Raw genomic sequence first — 17,711 nt, 5'->3', positions numbered from 1 at the left:
TCCGCAGACTTGCTTCGCAGTTTTTTATTGTTTCACTCACCTAATAAATTACATCAAATTATATTAAATAAGAATCAAATTTTATGATTGAATAAAAAATCAAGACCATTCAGATCACAATAGCTATCATTAAAGTCAATAAAATGTAACCAGTTCAAGTGAAGTCTGCACAGAGTCAGTCAGTGCCAGGCTACACCACCATCAGTAGGTTGTCATCAAACACAATAACAGACCAACTGGCCATTGTGAAGAGGGACAGCAGGACTGGCAGCAGCGGTAGATCACTATGGCTGTGAGGAATGACCTCGGAACTTCTCCAAGTAAACCAAGTTAGTAAACAAAGTTCCCACAGGTTCGTTCCCGACCTGTTCAGGGCTGATTGCTCACGAGTTACGGGGTTTTAGAAACGATGACAGCTTTTATAACTTACCTGACATGTTTCACGATCTGGAATGTTATCTTCGTCGTCCACAATGTTAACATTCTCACTGTCTGAAGTCATTGTTACCTTTGTCTATTATTTCTTGATTCTGAGGTCTACGTTTCTCAAGTTCGTGCTTGTTTCGTGAAGTGTTGTTAGGTTTATGTATATGAATTGTTGTGTAGTATTCTAGAAATTATCGTTTTCCATAATAAACACGCCAAAATAAATCAAAGAACATAAAAATGAAGGAGACTGCAAGATACCATAAAGCTTACGCTAGGCAGTTCCATGTCAATTACCACCAATCACCCCATCCATAAAGTTATCTACCTCTTAAAACAAAAATTAACGCAGGAGGGAATACCACAGGGGTAGGGGATAGGTAAAACAGTGGTAGTGACTAGTGAGTGAATTATCTATGCATTTTATCGTTTTACAGATGTAATTGATAGCCGCGTCGAAAGCGGCCTCAAGTTGAATATAAAATGTGAAAAGTAAGAACGAAGAGTGAATCGAAGGACTGGGTTAGTCTCGTACTCTACAGGGTAAGGCAAAAGTCGTTATATATAGGAAAATTATTGTTTTTAATAAGAATCAACTTGAAGTGCATTTACTGAACAGACTCTATATGGTTACCATTATTATTTATACAGTGCCTAAAATAAGCTAAAATGAATAGGTTAAGATAGTAAAATTGAAAAATATTTTTCCTATGTATAGCGACTTTTGCCTTACCCTGTGTAGTCCTATAATCACGTGCCAAAGAAGGATGCCAGTGTTGGAAGGTCTAGCGGTTTTTAGTTAGAGGGCAGGATAGATAAGATGGGGGACAGGGAGGGAAGGGGGATTTGGGGGTTTAGTGGAAGGAAAGAGTGAAATGGAAGGAAGTAAGAGTTATGATAGATGTGGGGCAGACCCACTTGCTCGGTTAGTTTATAGTCTTTTGGGTTGTAATGTTAGGTTAAGGTTTATTCAACAAAATCAAATCAAATTTATACATACATATATACAAAAATTGCTTGTTGAAAAGGGAGAGCGTGAAGCAAAGCTTATGGGGAATTGCTCTCCCTTTAAGGAAAGAATTATTAGACTTGTACAGCAGACAAACAAAGCGTTCCAGCTGAGAATACACTTGTGGTAATGGATCTGCTTGTCCCAGAGACTCCAGAGCATCCAATATCTTGCTATCACACCCCCAAGAAGGCCTTGAAACACCAGTCCTTGCTCCTATCAGCAAACCTACCGGACATGTCACTTCCCGTGAATTTCCATGACCTTTTGGTAGGAGAAAGCGAGGTCCAAATGAGCAAGTGTCTCTAGAAGCACTTTGGATCTTGTATTATTGTGTATGTCGAGAGCTAAGCCAACAGTGAGTGGAGTTTCAGATCGTTGTTTGAATGTTCCATCCTTGCTTTTTGATTCATACGATAGCTGTCGATTAGATTTATAAGAACTGACAAAGTGTTGTGCAAGCAACGATGCACCCACATCAATGGATTCCTCCCTGGTGTTATCTCCAACGTCCCTTGTTCCCCCAACTGCGTGCTTACAGAAGATGCTGAGCATGGGGGCGGCTTGTAATCAGCAAAGGTTCCATTAAACTTCCATGTTGGAGAAGATGCGATGTCCCTCCTCAATATTTTTGCCGCTTGCAAAAGTACCTTTAAGTCGTTTTTGAGGTTGTCTGCTGTAATTGTGCTTGATATTGCTTCATCTTTAAGCTTTGTAGAAAGAACCTGCTCTGGCTTGGTTCTGTTATGGGGCTGGCTGAAGTGAACATCAGCAATGTTCTGTAGAATCAGTTGCTTCAGTTGCCTCTTGTGGTTCTCCAAGAGGGGTAAGTCATGCTCCTTAAGTAGGTTGACATAGGTTTCCTGAATTTCATTCATATTCAGCACATTTTTGTAGTGTCATTGAAGGCAGTCTCTACAATATCAAGAATTTCAAGATCTGATAGCACCTGACGAAAGTTGACTTTGGTTGATTCTCCTCGTTTTTCTGTCTTAGCGATATCACGTTTTGCCTTAACTAAGCATGGAAGGTGATATTTCATGTCTTCAGCTATTGCTTGTAATAAGTCTGGTGAACTAATTACACTGTTCAGTCTCACTTTGAGATTCTCATTGTTTGTATTTTGGCCAATATTTTTGAGTTGGAGTCCCTTTTTGGTAGAGACATTGTGCAATTCACTGATTGTGTCTTCCTGACATATGATACACCTCTGTTTGTCAAAAGATTCTTCTCGGGCACACCTTCTGGGTATCGACACTCCTTCCCCCAGATCAGTAGATGTTGGCCGTCCTCTCTTTTTCAGTCGGACTTCTGTGGCACTGCCTGACGCTATTCCTTTCTCAAACCTTGCTTTTGCTCGGTCAATGTGCATTTTATTAGTAACATCTTTGTAGCAAACTTTATGGTATCGAAGACCTTTCGCAAGCAATTCTTCAGCAGAAGAGTCTTGCAGACGTCTATTCAGCGACGCAAACTTTGTTTCCCCGTATTTGTATTGTTGCTCAGCACAAGTAGCAAGTTTCTCAACAGAGGAAAGTTGAGGCTTCAACACAAAATTGGTATAATCAGTTGGTCCGATGGTAGTTTGGCAAATAAAGCAAAGTCCAAAATCAACAGATTTTTCAATCTTCCTTGGTAGAATCACTCATCTTGGAGGTAGGCTAGGTGTTCTTTTCTAGGCGCTCATGAACTGCCTCTTACCTGAAAACATAAGAAAAATCAAATTAGCCATGGTTATATCATGTTCACTTGCAAAGAAAAAATCTATATAACGAGTACTACATCGGGAAATAAACAGCATTAACTAGACTACGTAAGATTAACTATGAGATTTCGTGCGGAACAAAATTTTTTGATTTTCCTTGCATTTGTTCGTCAAACCAATCACAGAAATGGCTTCCTTGTGTGTGAAAACATATAAAAAGACATATTGTTTATGTTTATATCATGTCTACATGCAGAGATATATGAAAAAGTCTATTTTATGAGTATTACGGCGGCCATCTTGGATTTCTTCAAAATACTACCTATTAAACATGTAATTGTAAGAAAAAATGGAACCCTATTTTTTTCTCATCTTGATCATATTCTGGACCAGAATCCGTTGCTAAATCAATTTTAACAAACAAAAAAAGCGAAATTACAAATGGACCTCCACTAGATAGCGAGTTTCGTAAGTTGAGTAAAATTTCAATATATTTTGATTCATTTGTTTATTGTGGATTTGGTGCATAACAATGGCAGTTTTGTACTTTATTAAGTCCATGAATTTCAGTAGATTTAGTTTTTTAAATAAATTATTTGTATGTTCTTCCTCTCTCATGTTCCATGTTTCTGCTCCATACAGTGCTGTTGGCACAATCACTCCTTCATACAGTCTCCTCTTAGCATCCATTCCCAGATTCCTATTCCTCATTACACTTTTTAAACCACCAAGGCATTTACTCGCTTCTCTCAATCTACATTCTACCTCCACCTTCACTCCACCCTTTCCTGCCACATTTGCACCCAAATATCTAAAACTATCCACTTCCTCCAGTTGCTCTCCCTTAATGCTCACTTCCAGATTACTGCCACTTCCACCCCTTGTACATCTCATCACCTTACTTTTACCCACATTTATCTTCAGCTTTCTTCTATCACACACTCTCCCAAACTCTGTCACCAGCTTCCTCAATCCCTCCTCCGATCCTGCCACAAGCGCAGTGTCGTCCGCAAACAACAGCTGGCTCACCTCCCACTTTTCTCCATTTTCCTTAACCATCTCCAATCCCTGACCCACTACCCTTGCATTCACCTCTCGCACCACCCCATCCATGTATAAGTTGAACAGCCAGGGTGACATAACGCATCCCTGACGAAGTCCCACCTTTACCTCAAACCACTCACTCTCTCCATTTCTAATCCTGACACAAGCTCTACTACTCTCATAAAAACTCTTGACAGCTCCCAGAAGCTTTCCTCCTATCCCGTATATCTGCATAACCTCCCACAGTGCCTTTCTGTCTACCCTGTCGTAAGCCTTTTCCAGATCCATAAAGGCCCAGAAAACATCCTTCCCCTTACCTATAGCTTTCTCACATATCTGTCTTACCACAAAAATCTGATCCACACAACCTCTACCTGTCCTAAACCCACACTGTTCCTCACCAATTACTCCCTCTGTTCCTCTCCTAATCCTCTCAATCAAGATCCTCCCATAAGCCTTCCCAACTACACTTAACAAGCTAATCCCTCTGAAACTACTACATTCACACTTGTCCCCCTTTCCCTTGCAAAGTGGAACTATACACGCACTCCTCCAGTCCTCTGGCACTCTACCTTCTCTCCAGCAAACATTAAATAACCTCACCAACCAGTCCACCATCACTATACCTCCTTTTTGAGATGAAGTGTCTGAGAAGTATGATGGGGGTTACTAGGCTGGATAGAGTGAGAAATGAGGAAGTGAGGAGGAGAATAGGGGTGGAAAGGGAGCTGGGAGATAGGGTGGATGGAAGAGTATTAGTATGGTTTGGACACATGGAGAGAATGAGTGAAGAAAGACTAGTAAAGGAGGTATGGAAGGCAGATGTGGAGGGAGTGAACATGAGGGGACGTCCTAGGATGAGATGGATGGATGGGGTGAAGGGGGCTTTGGGGAAGAGGGGAATGTCTGTTGAGGAAGGACGGGAGAGGACAGAAGACAGGGGTGAGTGGAGAATGGTTGTATATGGATGATGTTGTGATGCATGAGGTGGATTGGACGGGGGAATGGGGGTGAGGTAGTGTGTGTGAGCAAAAATTTTTGACGCAGCCCGAAGGGATTTCTCCCCGTCCTCTCCTTTATATGGGGGGGGGGGCGGAGAGGGGGGTCGCCGATTTAATGAAGCGGCCTTGCTGTGGATGTGCTGTGTCCTGCGACACTGCTTCTGACCCAGGGCAATGGACAGGGTGCAGGGATGACCCGTCATCTAGGAGGTGCTAAGATGGGAGGGAGGGTGGAGGGGTGTGGAGTGTTTTCGGGGATGAAATGGGTGGGAATGTTTTTGTGCCTTGTCCTTTTTGGCTACCCCCCTGGTAAGGGGGAAAAAGCCTTGGTATATGTATGTATGTATTTGTATGTTCTAAACGACCTACATTGCAGATTATACGTAGTGCCTTTTTTGTGAGGTAATTATGTCAATATTCATTCCGTATTGTCTTTTTTTTTTATCGTCTGTTTTAAATCCCTCTGTGAGCTGTTAAATATTCTTCGTAGCCTGGGGTTGGGAAACTTCTTCCCCAGATTCTGAGTGGACATACTCAAGTTGTTCTTGTTGGTCTTGCTGTTTCACCCCGGATTCATAGCTCGAACGCTTTTTGTTCCTTTATCGCCTCCAGTGCCTGCTTGATCCATTCTTTCTCGTGTTATGTATAAAAGACTGGAGCACTTTTTACACGTGAATGTTCTGTTATGCTTAGAGAAATACTTTAACTGGTACGTGGGAAGTTTGCTTCAGTGGTAGTTGATCCGCTGTTTGAAGTCGTCACAGCGGATTGGGAAATGGTCCGAGGGAAGGTCGTGCATGGGTCCTCGTGTAATTTGTGTTTAGAGGTAGGGTGATGTTGTTTGTTGGTTAAATTGAGAAGATTGCCTGATAAGGTGGTTCCTATAGCTTAATGTGTAGTAGAAAGCAGAGACAGATGAGTAGAAGGTGGTAAGAAGACACAGGATAAGGCAGGGGTAATATATTTCCTCTTACGTTTCGACGGATGTCTTTCTCAGAGAAACTACAGACATTTTATGGACAATATATAACCCAGTACTGGCTCAAGTTGCCGGCCGTCTAGGAAAGGAGCCCGCTGATTGGCTGGTTGCTCACGATCTTTTGCAAGTCGGCGCGGCCAAAGTCAATCTAGCTGCGGGTCGTGCTAGGCTAACGTGTCCTTTCCCAGACGGCCGGCAAGATGAGCCAGTACTGGGGTACGTATTGTCTATAAAATCTGTCTTTAGTATCTCTGAGGAAGACATCCGTCGAAACGTTAGAGGAAATATATTACTCCTGCCATATCCTGTGGATCCTTACCCCCTTCCACATATAGCTTAATATATTTAGAATGAGGAATTGTTCTGGCAATTCATTTCCTCTTTGGCCTGCTGTTTGTCCATTTTGCCAAATTTGGTGGTGGCTGTTCATGTCACCTGTGAGCATGTGGTTCGTAAGTGATTTGAGAGATTGAAGTTGAGGGATGTAGCTGTGGAATAACAAACTGGTTTGTAGCAATAATACGCGGATGGTGTGAGGTGCATGATATATTACAAGTAGTGGTGGTCAAAGTAGCCTGTAAAAGACAGACATGATACTAAACAAAATGTAATCAACTATCAGCCAGTAATCAACGAGCGTATTGATTACAATACATACACTGTTAATAATCTATGATAATACAATGTTTCACAAGTATGACAAAGGGATTCACCCAAACACTGTAGTCAGTTGGTGAGGTGTTAACAGTGAAGTGACAGGAATGGAATAAAAATCTATGCTGACGTGACGGTTTGAATCAGATTCGAAAGGTCATTTACAAACGAATGACAAACTATCAGAGTACAAAAATTATTGTAAGAAAATGCCAATGTACTAAATACATACAATGATATATAAGATATTACTATACAAAAAATTGAAAAATATGGCAAATGAAATTTCACAATACAAATGAATGACGCTACATAGCCCCCGGGGTATATGATAGGTATTATAAAAATATTTATGATCTTGTAAGTTTTCTTTATCAGTGTTTGGATTGTGATTATATCAGTTGTGTTTTATGTTAGTGCTTTTTTACATCATACATACATGCATACATATACCAAGACTTTTTTCCCCCTTACCAGGGGGGTAGCCAAAAAGGACAAGGCTAAGAGGTGCTAAGATGGGAGGGAGTCCCATCTTAGCACCTCCTAGATGACGGGTCATCCCTGCACCCTGTCTACTGCCCTGGGTCAGAAGCAGTGTCGCAGGACACAGCACATCCACAGCAAGGCCGCTTCATTAAATCGGCGACCCCCCTCTCCGCCCCCCCCCCCCATATAAAGGAGAGGACGGGGAGAAATCCCTTCGGGCTGCGTCAAAAATGTTTGCTCACACACACTACCTCACCCCCATTCCCCCGTCCAATCCACCTCATGCATCACAACACCCTCCATATACAACCATTCTCCACTCACCCCTGTCTTCTGTCCTCTCCCGTCCTTCCTCAACCGACATTCCCCTCTTCCCCAAAGCCTCCTTCACCCCATCCATCCATCTTATCCTAGGACGTCCCCTCATGTTCACTCCCTCCACATCTGCCTTCCATATCTCCTTTACTAGTCTTTCTTCACTCATTCTTTCCATGTGTCCAAACCATCCTAATACTCTTTCATCAACCCTATCTCCCAACTCCCTTTCCATCCCCGTTCTTATCCTCACCTCCTCATTTCTCACTCTATCCAGCCTAGTAACCTCCATCATACTTCTCAGACACCTAATCTCAAACACATTCAAGTTCCCTCTCTCTTCCTCTCTCATGTTCCATGTTTCTGCTCCATACAGTGCTGTTGGCACAATCACTCCTTCATACAGTCTCCTCTTAGCATCCATTCCCAGATTCCTAATCCTCATTACACTTTTTAAACCACCAAGGCATTTACTCGCTTCTCTCAATCTACATTCTACCTCCACCTTCACTCCACCCTTTCCTGCCACATTTGCACCCAAATATCTAAAACTATCCACTTCCTCCAGTTGCTCATAGATCTATTAAATATAATGTAAATATTTATTGTTTACAGTATAAAATGCTGCATTAAGACCACACATTATCTAGTGTTCTCATGAAATGGTGTATTACCGAACATAAAGTTATTTCTGTTGAATAATTTTCTCAACATTCCCACTGACTTTCCAGTGGATACCGTGTCGTAATCATGAGGTGGTCGTGAGTTCTATTCCCGGTACCCACTGCTAGTTTCTTACGTTGGTTCCTGACAGCCCTGGTCAGGCGGGGAGGCGACCCTAACATCGGCCTGAAAAATGCTTGCCACAATTGACAAGGGTTTCTCACTTCCCACTTCTCATTTTCTTGGGTGCTACTGTAGCGTGAGGTCTACCGCCATACAGTATGTCGCCTACCGAGATGCACAATAAGGTCTCCCGCGTGACCCACGCTCCTCCGGGACGCTCCCCACAACTGTCCATCAAACATGTGACCTGTCCAAATCCATCAAAAACGTGACCTAACCTAACCTATCTATGTCATTCCTAGAATATGTACAAATTAAGTGTTTAGCGCTGAAATAAATGTATGGGGATGGATAATGCAGCGGTAGACTTCACGACATAGTACTAACGGGAGGTAGATCTCACGCTATAATGTGGTAGACCTCACGCTAAAGTAGCACCTTTTTCTTGTATATAATCCAACTGTTTTTAATGCATTGTTGCTTCTATGCCAAATAAGTCCTCACTGCTCCGACCAAGACTGAAAGCTAATGACACAGCTCTGCCGTGTATACGATACGATGATCTATGACTTGTCAAGAATTACAAAATCGCTTTAGAATTCTAGAAGCGTTTGAGTATTGTAGGTCACCTTTGGATAGGCGTATCTACGTCGTTGGTACCAAGTATCTTTGGAAAAGCATGCGCCATTAGTATAACTTTGTATCATACAGCAACTGTTCGATGAGTGAAACTTTTTCAAGACCTGTTATTAGCAGTTCGTGATCGTGAATACCGTTTATATAATGTAACTTGGCACGTTTACCTGATGTTGATACTGTTCACATGGTTGTCTCAGTTTTATCAGACGTCATTGAATTTTTCATTCTTATTTGGAATGGATAATTTCCACTATACCTTTAACCTGTTATTGTTTTCTATTGTGGCGACGCGCCGCTGATCTAAACCAGACTGGCCGTGACACAGTTCCGTTCTGTTAAATTTGGGAGTGAAGCTCCCACGGGCTTTTAACGTGAGCCCGTTTGGAGGGTGATTTGACTTATGAGTATGTGTGGGTTTAACCACACACACTCATACATTCACAAGATGTGCACACGTGTGTGCATGCATGCACATCCCGGTGAAAGCACCCTTCCTAAGATGTTCAGTGTGTACAGTTGTAGGTGTCGCAAGTGTGTAATAAATTGTGAAAAAAGGGTGCGTGTGGTTTTAGCCACGCCCACTCATACATTCACTAGATGTGCATATACGTATGCACATCCCGGTGAATTCACACCTTCCAGACATTGACGATGTATACATACAAAGCATAAAAAATTATAGGGGGGGCTGACACTCCACCAGCCGACGCAGTTCGTACGGACATAAGTGGCTGCATAGGTGGCGCACAAGACACTCAGATGTTGTCGGAGGCCCTCTCCTCAGAAAAACAGTTGCGGGGCAATGCTTGAGGTAGTGGTCAAGGGTGGCTTCTGGGTGGCGGCAATGGCGACATCTTCTTTCTTCTGGCGTGGAGTTGGTCTTTATTTGCCAGAAACAACGTTCCTCCAACCGCAGACGGAAGAGCAGAGTTTCCACTTTTCTAGGTGTGGAGCGAGGAAGTACAAGGGGCTCGTAGTCTGTGACTGCCCTGTACCACCTCGCCCTCTCTGACACCTCTGCCTCCAGTCTGTGCTGAAGGAACCGTTGTACCTGGTTAAGAGCCCTGGTGCGTATGCGCAACTGATTTCTGCTGAGAGGGACGACAACATCGACTTTGGGTCTTTGGCGCGCCGCTTCTGCTGCGGCGTCGCGTCGGCTAGCTCATTGCCTGGGACGCCCACGTGACTCGGCACCCAGTTGAGCGTAACACTCCTGCCTTGCTGATGTAGCTTCAGCAGGAGTGCTCGGATGGAGGTCAGTAGGCGTACATTGTCGCTGGGCTGTGTCGTTTCTAAGCTGCCTAGCAGAGACTGTGAATCCGTGTGGATCACCACAGGACCAGCTCGAGATATTAGAGCATGCTCTAACGCTCCTTGGACCGCTATGGCCTCAGCTTGGAGAGTGGACGCGTGATCAGATACTCTCCTGCCGAAGGTCAAACCATCCGTCACGAAGGCAGCCCCCGCACTACGGGGCCTGTTGTGGTCTGCGGAGCCATCCGTATAATAGACCGCCAATCCAGGTTCCGACAGTGTGCGGATGCCTTGTAGGGCCTGCGCTCGTACTCTTTCCTGATCACATAACTTCTTCTTACTGGGAAGCTTTGTGACAACGAAGGTTGCAGGTACCGACAGCCATGGTGGTGGGGGCTTGAACTCTGGGTATGGAGAGTCCCTACCCTTCTCAAGGAGAACGCTGGTGAGCCTGAAGGAGTCCAGGAGCCCAGCCGCCTGTGATAGCCAGGTATCAGAGTGGATAAGAGTATCCACCCGTCCCAGAGCTATCACAAGGCTCTGACTCAGCTCAGTTATCCTGGGGCTCTGGGCTATCTTGGCAAGAAAGTCGACCTCCAGCCTTCTGACCCGTGACGTTAATGAAGGCAATGAAGCCTCCATCTGGAGGTTAACAATCTTGGTCCAAGGTTGAGCTCCCAGGATAATCCTTGCTGCGGCATTTTGGCAAGGCTCCAGGTCTTCAAGCTTGGCAGTCGCCACATTTATGAGAGCTGGGGCAGCGTAGTCCACCAAACTGCGGACTGCTTGCACATAGAATGTGCGAAGGACCTGATGCGTAGCACCAAGCGCCTTCCCCGTCATTGCTCTCATAACTGTGGTTCTTGCCTTTAGTCTCTCCTTGAGATAGGTTAGTTCCTCCTGAAAGGTGAGCTTCCCATCAATCCAGACCCCCAGGTACTGAAACTGGTGAACCCAGTCCAGCCTAAGGTCCTGGATGGTGAGGTGCTCCCCCTCTTTCCAGAGTCCTAATGCCAAGGCCTTCGATTTTGTAGGGGAGATCTTTAACCCTAACCTGCAACACTCCGTCGCTACAGTGCTTAAGCAGCGCTGGGCCCTGCTGAAGCACCGCCGTTTCCCAGTAATTATGAGTGCGATGTCATCTGTATATGAGATAACCTTGCATCCATTGGGTAGAGGTAGTTCCAGAATGTTGGAGACGAGCACATTGAACAGAGTGGAGCTGAGGACCCCCCCCCCCCTGTGGAGTGCCATTCTCCAGCATTCTGGCCTCTGATATATGACCCTGAAATCGTACTTTCGCAGAACGGTGACTGAGATAGTCATCAATCCAAGAAAGCAGCTTGCCTTTTACACCCTTGCGAGCAAAGGTGTCCAATATCACAAGTGGACTGGCCAGCTCAAACGCCTTTTCCAAATCCAAAAAGACCACGATGGACGGTGTGCCAGTGACAGCATTGAGGAGTGTTGCTATACTGTTTGCTGTGCCAGTGCCCTTGCAGTAAGCATGTATATGCTCATGCATTTGGCCCAGTTTCCATAGCAGCCTGGCCGTAACACATCTCGACCTAGGCTTATATACTGCTCATAGTTGGCAAGCGTAGTCAGCAAGGACGTCCGTGCGCAAGGCAAACTGACCAATCAGGAGCTCGGAAAACTCGCCGGAGACCGGTCGGTATACGAGTCGACCTAGCCATATGTACCCGCTAGCTATAGTTGCCAAGCATAGTTTGCAAAGATGTCCATGCCCAAACTAAACGGGCCAATCTGGAGCTCTGAAAGTTCGCCGGGTTCCTCACCAGCCTCCTTTATAAGGAGGGGAACCAAGGAGGTACCAAGAGTGCCGTACAACTACATAAACTTTCTCTTCTACTGAAATTATTTTCATATCCAACTTTCTCTCCTACTACATCTTCTCATTTCAGTTTACTTACCACTAAAATTATTTCCAATTTCTCTATCTTTCCCTAAGACTAAGCCTCCTACTCATTTTCTAACTTTGTTGGATGAGGATAACAAGAATAGATATTCCATGTAACCTCACGGTTACACATCAATCGCAGTCTCCAACCCCAAGTCTACTGCCCATACCTCCAAAGCCACGACGCCGTGAAATAAATATCCCTAATCGCCCGGTGGCAGAAGCCCTCTTTTATACACTACTAGTTTTTCATTTTCTTACAGACCTTCTTCCCCTCCCACAAAAACCGTTCCCGCGCAAGCGGATGGTCTTACCTAGCAAATCGCAAATCGCAGTGCCGCAGGAGCAGCGGTTAACACTGCATTGCCTAAGGACAAGTCCGAGTCTCGCGGTATTGGACGAGGCGAGAGGTTGCCCTCTCTAAGGCAGGTGGCGCAGCGTTTGTGGCTGGCTTCCTTGACGCACCTTTGGAAAACGCAGGGATGGATACGGACACTGACGTTAGTAGTGAGGGCTCTTCTCCACCGTCAAGCCCGTCGTCATCAGCTGAATCCTCAGAAGACAACGAGCACCATGGATAGATTGCCCACAGTGCGCTCGACCACCCGGACTGTTCGCTTCCTCCAATGGAACATCCTCGGATTCAGAGCGAAACAGTCACTTCTGCAAGCCATCGTAAGGCAGGAGGAAAAGCAGGTCATCTTCCTGCAGGAGACCCTGGTGGGAGAGGAAGAGATCAGGGTCTCTGGATACCACTTGTTCGTGTCACCCCAAATGGACACAAGCAGAGGTTGTATGACCCTTGTCCATGCGTCCATCCCATGTTCAAGAGTAGCCCCACCAATAGAATGTGGGGAAGACGTGGAGGTACTCGCAGTTCAACTGCACTCCCCCCATGAAAAGGTCCATGTATATAACATTGGACGAGCAGTACATCCTTGCAGGGGATTTTAATTCGCTCCACCCCATTCTTCACTCCGTGTCACCTGCAAACTCGTCCAGGCGACACGTCGAAGAAATCTTGAACACCAACCCGGGTGTGGTCCTACTGAACGACGGGTCGCCGACGCATGTACGACACGGTAGGCTCGATCTCCCCTTCGTCTCCTCATTGTTGCATCGGATGTCGTGGAGCATCAACGACACGGCTACGAGTGATCACTTTGGAATAGACATGTCGCTCACCGTAGCCCCGCCACCTCCAATGGCCCAGAGAGCAGGAAGGTGGAACCCGCGCAAGGCCTATTGGCCGTTGTTCAGGGACAGAGTGGCTCACGAGGTCGCCACCGACGCTCTGGCCATGGGTGAGTTGGATGATGCGGAGGCCTCACTGGTCTCTGCTATTCATGCAGCGGCAGAGGAGGCAATTCCTAAGACCGCCTTCAACAGGAGAAGACATCATGATGGTTGGTACTACAAGCAGGAGATCAAGGATGTCAACCACAGGGTCAACCGCCTACGTAAGATCCTGCGCTGACACCACAACCCTGCCAACCTGGCCAACCTTCGGAGTGCCGTCGAAGAGGCCAAAGAGACAGCTCGACGTGTGCGTAGCGACAAGTGGCTGGAATGGTGTCAAAGCTTTAGCGAGTCCACCACGCTAAAGAAACTGTGGAGGAAACTCCACATAGCTAGCAGCCGTACTTCACATCGGCGCGCTCCCCGTGCACCACAGTGAGAGGCAGAAAATCTCTCGCAAGAGTTTGCCAGACGCACGCACACAGATACGCTACCTGTCGAGCTCCAGCAGAGGCAGGCCATGCTACACCAACCAAGAAAGGCCAGGGTACAAGCCGCCATGGGGTGTCCGGGTGACACGGACACGCCATTCACCGTCCATGAGTTACAAGCCTCACGTAGGAGATCCTCCGACACTGCTCCGGGGAGCGACCTAGTGACGTATTCCATGATTACACACCTGGGGGAGGCTGGTGAAGAAACACTCCTCCAGGTGCTAAACAGTAGTTGGTCCTGTGGAAGACTTCCATCCAACTGGAAGAGGACCGACATCGTGCCTATCCCCAAGCCCAGGGAGCCCGGAAAGTACCGTCCTGTCTCCCTGACGAGCTGCCTGGGGAAGACCATGAAGAGGATGGTTCTCCAGAGACTTCTGTGGAAACTGGGACCACCACCAGAGAACCTCTATGGCTTCACCAAAGGGGTGGGCACGGCTCAGTGCATCGCAACGTTCTTGAGCCATGTGGAGCAAGGTCACGTCATGATCTTCTTCTTCGACTTAGAGAAGGCATTTGAGCTTGCCACTCCCGCTGCAATTTTGGGCAGTCTCGCTGCCAGAGGAGTACAGGGGAAACTGTTACAGTGGATAGCGGATTATCTCTCCAATAGAACTGCCAGAGTCCGTCTACAGGGAGTGGAGTCCCGCTATCACCCCCTGGAAAATGGTACATCCCAGGGTGGGGTTCTTAGTCCCACCCTGTTTAACGTGCTGATGGCGGAATTGATAGCCACCCCTCTACGCAGACGATGTCGCGCTGGTGGTAGCAGGCAGAGGGACCAAGGCCAGGAGGACGCAACAGTGCCTCGACCGCATTTCCTCAAAATGCGAAGAGCTTGGCCTCAAGATCTCGCCACCAAAGACTAAAACCATGTGTTTTGGCACTAGCGTGACACCGAGGAACAGACTCCTGCTGCAGGGACATGAGGTAGAGTGGGTCAGCACGCACATGTACCTTGGCGTCTGGCTTGACTCCAGGTTGTCCCTCCAGACCGAAGTGGCCTACATCCGGGGAAGAGCTCTCAGCCGGGTTAACGTTTTGAGGTCCTTGGCGACCAGAGAAGCAGGTGCCAACAGCGCTGTCCTCCGGACATTCTACGTCAGCGCAATTCGACCGCTGATAGACTATGCCAGCAGTGCTCTGGCTGGTCTATCCGAAACACTGTTGGTTGGCTTGGAGGCAGTAAACCAGGCGTTGCGCGTAATACTGGGCGCGCCGCGCTGGACTCTGGTCCCCAATATGCAGCAAGAAGCGGGACTGTTGCCTTTCAGTGCGAGGATCTCAGGACTGGTGGTAGCCTTTGCCATCAGAGTCATTCAGAGGGAACATAACTTGTTCCTGCGGCGAAGGCTAATCAACGCCCTCCAGCACGATCCAGATCTCTTCCCGCAGAAGAGGTGGTCAGCGAGGTTTGCACACCGTATAAGGGACCTACCCCTGCATGACCTTATCATTCAGAAAAGGAGGGATGTGCCGGTGAAAGGTTATGTGCAATCTCCCCGCTGGGAGAATCCACCGGCCAAAATCTGTATAATGGCGTCACGAGGCGATACGCCGATGCCGCGCCTGTGGACGGACGCGGAGGACTCGATGAGATCTGTCTATTTCACAGACGGCTCCGTGGATGCCGAACACAACGTGGCAGGTGCAGCGTTCGTCACGAAGGACGTGTAACAGGGAGTAAGGGTGTTGGGCACTCGTTGCTCGACGCAAGCAGAGGGTGTTGCAGTGGGTCTAGCGTTGACCCATGCCCTCAACACCCACCAGCGTAATGTAGTTGTGCATACGGATAGTCTAGCTCTATTACACTTAGTCTCTAGAACTTATCATAATGACCATAAACACTTAATGACCTCTCTGCTATTTCAGCTCAAGATCCTCTGTCTGCAAAGGAGATCAGTCGTCCTCAGCCGGGTGCCAGGACACATTGGCATCCAAGGGAATGAAGCGGCAGACAGGGTGGCTAGAAGAGCGGCCACAGGAGACATGGAAGGCGGAATTGGTGTCCTCCCGGTCCGAACAGAGATCTTGGCGATTGCAACGAGAACTATGGCCAAGAGGGAGCTGCGAACCCACAGGAACCTGGCAGCTTCAAGTTCTCCTTCGCTCTTAGGTTTCCCCTTTACGAATTTAGAGTTAATTAAAAGGCGAATGCGTAGTGTTATTGTGAGTTTCATTTCCCTGGCTTGTCCGAACCTTATCACAACACAAGCAGCTTTCCTCTCCAAGCAGTATTCCTCTTCAAGCAGCTCACCTCTCCAAGCAGTACTGCTCTTCAAGCAGCACTCCTCTCCATGCAACAGTCCTCTCCAAGCTTCAAGTTCCCTTGAGCTCTTAGGCTTTTCCCGTTACAAGTTTAGAGTTAATTAAAAGCCAAATGCGTAGTGTTATTGTGAGTTTCATTTCCCTGGCTTGTCCGAACTATATCACAACACTGTATGACAGAGATTAATTTAGGTAACATTATGTTCCGGCCTATAGAAGCCATTTTTGCAATGCCTACGACTTGCATATATTATAAACTACTTCAAATATTGTAAGATTGTTCAACTAGGATTTTATTCCCTGTACGTTTCTGTATTTTCCCATTATTATGACAGTTTATGCTAATTCTAAATGCAGGCCTAAGATTCATTATTATCCAGTTCGTTTTATTTTTGTTTTCCTTGTTAGATTATTATAGTCATGTCTTGTTATTTAATGTCCAATTAATCAGTCTTTCTCATAATATATTTCTGAATCTTATCGTCAAACCAAACATATCACATTGTCTTTTTTGGCAATGGTGATTTCCACTAACAGACACATTTCACTGTTGCTCAAATTGAGTGTTTTGTTTTCATACTTCCGCGTGTAACAGTCAATGCATGACTATTTTCTTTCTATCTTCACAGTCACATTAATTATTTTTTATGATTCGCATTTAACAGTTTTAACTTTGTGCTTACTAAGATCACCACTTTTCCTTTTGCAGATTAAACGTTACTAGACTTTGAAAATAACATATGCTGAAACCATGCACAGTATACTTTAACTTATATAAGTTATGTGAATGTATATAATTGGATGTATACTAGTATATTTGCTTAGGTCAAGTAAAGTGCAATAAGATACCACTGCCAATTTGTATCACTACTTCATGATAGAAACAGCCTACCGAATGTTTACTATAATCAGCTGTTTTGAGGAGCAATAGTACCGGTATTGTGAAGAGTTTGTTTGGTTGGATTCTGAGGAACTCGGTATATAATACATGATAAGTTTACTGGTCATTTATTGAAAGAAGATATATATGTATTATTTGTACAAATTGTATATTGGGAGAAATGTTGTGTACACTAAAAAATAACATTATAGGTTTCGTAGTTTTACTATTCTATGACTATCATCTATGTGCTTATTATTTGATTTTTTTTTTGTGAGCGTCAGGAAATTTTTTTTGAAGACCGACATTAATGTCATGTGCACAAGTGCAAATATTAGAAAATCATGTGTCATGGCCTCATGAGTCTGTGTATGTTGTTTGTTGTTAAGCCAAGCATTACATGATATTTCCTCATGACATTTCTTGGAAATGCTTAGTCAGACCATGGTGATGGTAACTAACGGCATAGACGTGGGAGGTTCGAGAATGTTGGGTTAGCAAGTCATGTGAATGTTGCACCATTTACACAAGGTATTTAAAGCTGATCCAGATGAGGAAACTTGTTTTGGTTTCATCTGCAGTGTGCAAGCAAGACTAAGTCTAAGGTAAAA

At 45.7% G+C, this 17,711-nt stretch overlaps 2 protein-coding genes across 5 annotated transcripts in view; both read left to right on the top strand.

Annotated features, from left to right (window-relative positions):
- Window positions 1-178: 178 nt before the first annotated feature.
- LOC143020231 (uncharacterized) lies at window positions 179-16,615 on the top strand. Its single transcript, XM_076176400.1, has 2 exons — window positions 179-329; window positions 15,825-16,615. Exons 1-2 carry the CDS (start codon window positions 300-302, stop codon window positions 16,323-16,325), a joined length of 531 nt encoding a protein of 176 aa, XP_076032515.1. The 5' UTR covers window positions 179-299; the 3' UTR covers window positions 16,326-16,615.
- Window positions 16,616-17,058: 443 nt separating this feature from the next.
- LOC143020184 (ATP-binding cassette sub-family B member 6-like) overlaps window positions 17,059-17,711 on the top strand; it is a 35,533-nt gene continuing 34,880 nt past the window's right edge. The window contains exon 1 of one of the 4 annotated variants that reach the window (XM_076176361.1): window positions 17,059-17,156. The gene's annotated coding sequence lies outside the window, so the exon portion shown is untranslated. Of the gene's footprint in view, window positions 17,198-17,538; window positions 17,706-17,711 lie in introns of those variants that run through there. The other 3 variants (XM_076176354.1, XM_076176368.1, XM_076176350.1) reach the window with 3 other exon arrangements.

The sequence above is a fragment of the Oratosquilla oratoria genome, chromosome 3, assembly GCF_046742065.1.
Source record: "Oratosquilla oratoria isolate Oo_2021 chromosome 3, ASM4674206v1, whole genome shotgun sequence".
NCBI classification, from domain to species: domain Eukaryota; kingdom Metazoa; phylum Arthropoda; class Malacostraca; order Stomatopoda; family Squillidae; genus Oratosquilla; species Oratosquilla oratoria.
Note: the sequence above shows the minus strand (reverse complement) of the source record. Positions and strands in the feature narration are given on the sequence as shown.